The sequence below is a fragment of the Propithecus coquereli genome, unplaced genomic scaffold (assembly GCF_000956105.1).
Source record: "Propithecus coquereli isolate 6110/MARCELLA unplaced genomic scaffold, Pcoq_1.0 Scaffold292, whole genome shotgun sequence".
NCBI lineage: Eukaryota > Metazoa > Chordata > Mammalia > Primates > Indriidae > Propithecus > Propithecus coquereli.
The window spans coordinates 1,174,978-1,180,314 of NW_012148530.1; the positions used below are offsets into that span (position 1 = coordinate 1,174,978).

At 34.6% G+C, this 5,337-nt stretch overlaps 1 protein-coding gene across 1 annotated transcript in view; it reads right to left on the bottom strand.

Moving 5' to 3' along the window:
• Positions 1 to 5,337, bottom strand: part of COL21A1 (collagen, type XXI, alpha 1) — a 201,934-nt gene that overhangs the window by 64,089 nt on the left and 132,508 nt on the right. The window contains exon 14 of the mRNA XM_012648707.1: positions 34 to 87. Within this exon, the coding sequence (XP_012504161.1) occupies positions 34 to 87 (54 nt within the window). The remainder of the gene's footprint in view (positions 1 to 33; positions 88 to 5,337) is intronic.

The window sequence follows — 5,337 nt, forward strand, 5'->3', positions numbered from 1 at the left end:
CATCCTTTAGAAATGAATTAAGAAGGTACTTACAGGTTCTCCTCGAGGTCCATCCTGCCCCGGAGCACCAGGTGATCCTGCTTCTCCCTTTTAATGATTTGATAAGAGGAAATAGAAAGTTCCATTTTTAGGTCTACAAACTAGAGTAACAGTATATAGCATTATATATTAAAACACACTTAATACAAACAGAAAAATAAAAATTCCTTTTGGATTATTGGTATTTACTTTCCTTAACATCAAATAACTTTTCCAGAAATTCATAAAGTGACTGTATAAACATTAAAATTTATATCTAATGGCAGATAATTAAGTTATAAAATAACTATGTCACACTATAGTCATTCTTATGAGAATAGAATAGTCTTCCCTTCAAAATAAATGTGATCAACATTCTATATCAATCCTTTTTATATTTATTTTGATTTTCATTTTTACTTTAAAATTTATCCTCCTGTTGGAACTAATTTGACCTTGCCTTCCAAGAGTTGCATTTTAAAATCAAAATAAAACTTTCATTAGGAATGTAATTACTTATAGGTTATTACTCAAAATTATCTGACACTTTAATTTAGTATATACCTATTTAAAATAACCATCTTATATGTATATTTTTTGGTAGCTGTTAAAATTATAATAGTTTTCATCTATATACACTTAAATTACCATTCTCAAATTATTTAACCATCTTATTTTACATCCACCTTTTGGTATGCTAAAATTTTTTTCCAATGAGTCAAGTGCCAAGGTAAACAAAAGTGTCTGACACCCTGCCTTACTAAAACAAAAATTATCTGAATATAATCTTAAAATGTATAATATCTGCACATTAATACAGCTATTAAATTACCTGAACAAAATAAAGGGTGGCAGGGGAAGAGCCTCTTGAAACAAACACACACACACACACACACACACACACACACACACACACACACAGTCACCCTCAAATATTTAAGATTCTTTTGAAAGCTAACAGGCATTAAGAGCCACGAGTTTGTTTCTATACCAAAGTGCTGCATCATAACAAGCAAGTTCTGTGCAAGCAATTAGGCCACACTTGTTTCATACTAGAAGAACATTTTATCCTAAACGGGATAAAGAGAGAAAGTAAAACAAAAGCATTTTTCTTGTAAATGTCTCAAATATAAGAGATGAAATAAGTTGAAAGGGGTAAGAGTCCCAGAATATAAACACTGAAGCAGATTCCAACACTGTTAACTGTAGATAACAGTGATGTTATCTATACTCTAATGAATTTCCAAAAATTGTAGAAAATGAAGCATAGAAAATTCTATATAACTTGAAAATATAATCAGCACTTAAAAAATTCACCCATATCATTTTGTATAAACGATTCTCCCACTTACACGAACTCCTGCATTTCATTAGCACACTGAAATACCAGCTAAAGCCAAATATGTCATCTGTTCCAGTTTTATTTACAAACACCAGATGACAGTTGAGGATAGAAGGAGCAAATAAAGCTTTCTTGTAAATTAACCAAAGGAGAGTGAGGGAAGGTTCTGCTAAGCCAATGGTTCTATACAGAAAAGCTTACGAACATGTCAGAGGAAACAAAAATGTATGTTGGGTCCACTTATTTTGAAAGCTACAGTTTAAAAAGCCTGAAAAATTCAAGACAAGGGATAAATTAGGTCCTAAATACAACAAGAAAATAATTCAATATCTTTATCTGAACTCAATGTTTCTATCAATAGTCAGGAGGGATCTTACACATCTGTGGTTCTCAAATATGGTCCTTAGACCAGGTAGATCAGCTTCTTTCCTTCACATGGAGACTTCTACAAAATGCAAAATTTCAGGCTCTAATTCAGCCCACTGTATCAGAAGTTTCGGGATGGGGCCCAGCAATCTCTGTTCTAACAAGTCTCCAGCTGATTCTGATGCAGCCACGTGAGATCATGGCACCGCTGTGACTTAACTTTGATACCTTGAGGTATTGTTATATGTGACTTATTAAGCAAATCTGCAGTTTAAGTTTTCTGTATATAAAATAAAGAGGGGAGAACAGTTGTCAAACAGTAGAAACAACTAATTTGGAATTGCATGACTAATTTGGTCTGCAAAAAATCTCTCCTTTTACTTCTCTGTCTGTCCATCGATCTAATCTTATTCTAATTAGCAAGTTTTATTTTAAAGTAGCCATCAGCAAGGTTTATCAATAATGAAGTTCCACAATTATTTGAGGATTTAATTTATTCTTATTCTTCCTACTTTTTAAGACAGCTAATCAGAATAATATGGAATTTAATGAACAAAGTATCGCCCATTCTTTATCAACTACAGCAGCGATTCTCAAAATTTAGCTTCATCAGAATCACCTGGAAGGTTTGTTGAACTGCAGATTATGGACCCCATCTCAGAGTTCCTGATTCAGTAGGTTTGGGGTAGAGCCCCCAAATTTGCATTTCTAATAAGTTTCTAGGAGGTGCTGATAGTGCTAGTCTTGGAACCACACTTTGAGAACTACTCCTGTAGCCGAGATCTCAAGATGGAAACTTACAGACCCTTTCTGCTCTTACGAATTCCTCTCTTCTATAAACTACAACAGCACTGCATAGCTTTACACTTAGTAATAAATTTTATGATGGCCAGGTTGTTCAGCAGGTGACTTGCTTATATAAGTGTTGTTTTCCTGATTTGTACATTCTTTACAGGCAGGAAACATAACTTACATGAGTTCTTTTGTCACCTACAAAATTTACAATAGTGCCAAGCATAAGACTATATGTACACTTCTTTACAACCATTGGAACATATCAAGGAAAGAGGAATGGACTATTCTTAAATGCTCAGTTTCAAGTGGATAAAAGAAATAGTAAAAAACATTTGTGAATAAGGCTCTATCATTGCTGCTGGAGGATTATGCAGGTTAGTTATTACAAGAGGATGGCCTGTAATATTTACCTAGGAATATGCTCTTCTTTCTTTTAATAATGGATTTTAATAATGTTTTATCAGGAAATGAAAGGATAATTTCTGCTTGACCATTTTCCCTAAAATAATCTAATGCAATATACAACTAGCCTGTAAAATTCAATATTGTAACTAAAACTTAACCTGGTCACTTGATTGTTTTCATGACCTGGAGAACCTGGTACAAGTCAGTTTGTTTGGCTTTTGGAAAAAGCATACAACATGGCTCCACTTTGGATTTAGCATTTTGCTATGCATTAACTTCCTTCTTGATGTAAAACAATTGAAAAAATGTCATGCCCAACATTATTCCTCAATCCAATTTCTACAGCTAATGTCAAAGATGATTTATTCCACAACAAACCAGTTATTCAAAAAAAGAAAATTTAACCAAAAACAGACATATGAAACTTGCATTGCATGTGTATTTCCTTTCATGCTGTGGCCTTTGGTATTTATCCACAAAAAATAAAAAGATGGAAGTAATTTACTTTGCAATCATAGCAATCTATAAAATCAGGTGGAAGGTATGGTTTACTGATCATGAAAATGTAATTTAATTTTAAGGAAGACCCTTATTTGTTATTAAGGAAACACTTTATTTTTACTTCAATCTCACTGCATAGTTTATTCTTAGTAGTTAAACAAATCTCTAGCATGTCAGAGGATGTATTAAAGATGTAAGGCTGGGGAATCTTCCTCTGGCTGACAAAATAAACAGACAAGACCTCTGCAAGGCATCACGCACAGAAGGGAGCACACAAACGAGGCCTGGAAGTCTTGCTCTGCCCCGGAACTAACTGTACACATTTGTACAAATCCTTTAATTTCTCCTAACCTGATGCTATGCATAAAATTCCATTAATACTCCCAACTTCGGGCAGGTGCAGTGGCTCACACTTACAATCCCAGCACTTTGGGAGGCTAAGGTAGCAGGACTGCTTGAGGCCAGGAGCTCAAGGCTGCAGTGAGCTACGACTGTGCCGCTCAACTCTAGCCTGAGCAACAGAGATAGACACCGATTCTTAAAAAAAGAATACCTCCAACATCACAGTTTCTTTTTTGTTTGTTTGTTTTGTGTGTTTGTTTTCAGGAAAATAAGTGCCTTTGTGAAAGTGCCTTACATAACTTTAGGCACAGAAGGGGCGATCCACTGCCACCAAACAGTCGGGGTTTGAACAATCCTTTATTCATGATGTGTTTTAGACTGTATTATTTTCAAGTCACATGTTATTTTTATATTTGAACTGCTATGGTTTGTCATTATAACTTTGGCAAAATGAATATTTTTTAAAGTATGGTCAATCCTTACTTTAATCTAGTTAAAATATCATTAAAAACAGTAGGATCAACAGTTTTACCATTATTTGGGTTTAACATGACTTTTCAACAAGTTGGTGAAAAGAATTTTCATTGATTATTTAATTATGGCTATCTGATGTTGGACAAGTTATTTAATCTAAGTTTCCTCATCTGTAAAAGGGTAACTTTTTTTCCACTTTCTAACTCATGATGATTTATGAGATTAATGAAAAAATGCATGCGAAGTGCTGCAAAAAGAGCCAAGCATGTGGTAAATATCCAATGAATTACATGTTTAGTCATAATCCACCCTCTCCTATCATCACTTCTCTTCATATCCAGCTTAAATACCACACTCCATTATTTCAACCACTCTCTAACTAAAATTCTTACCGCTTTACCTCACTGTACATCCACTGTAGAGGTTCATACAAATTCCAATGTTGAGTAAACCAAACTGAAAGCCACCTCAGACCTATGCTTGGATTCCAAGTATATGGCTATGGGGAAAAAATACCATTATAATCACACAGATTGTAACTTCCAGCTTGAAATGGACTTCAATGCTGCTTCTATATGTTCTTCATCTCTTCTCTGCCATATTTTTCACATATATAGAAAGTTTCTGCTATATAAAAAGTTTTCTAATCAACATAAGCTGTTTTTCCTCCCCCTTCAACAGGTGACAACTCCCACATTCTTAGGAAAAAACAGAAGACAAATATCCTACCACCAAACCAACACATTTACCTGTATTTGCACCCATCATTCCCTTTTTTTATTACAGCAAACAGGTGTCCCTCATCCAACCTTAAATAATCCCTTCTAACTCTTTTCTGTATCCCATTCCTTCTCCTCCCTGCAAATAAGATGGACCTCCTTATCTGGATCTAACTGCTTCCTGGACATCTTCCTTTGCACGTGCCACAGGAATCTAAAATGGACACATTATGTTTCTTCTTCCTCCACTTCCCCAGCAGAAAACAAACAAAATTCCCAGCAGAAAACATACAAAATCTCATTGATTAAAGAAACTGCTAACTTCACTATACATAAAAGTGGAGAGGCTTTCAAACTAAGAAGCCTACTAAGCCG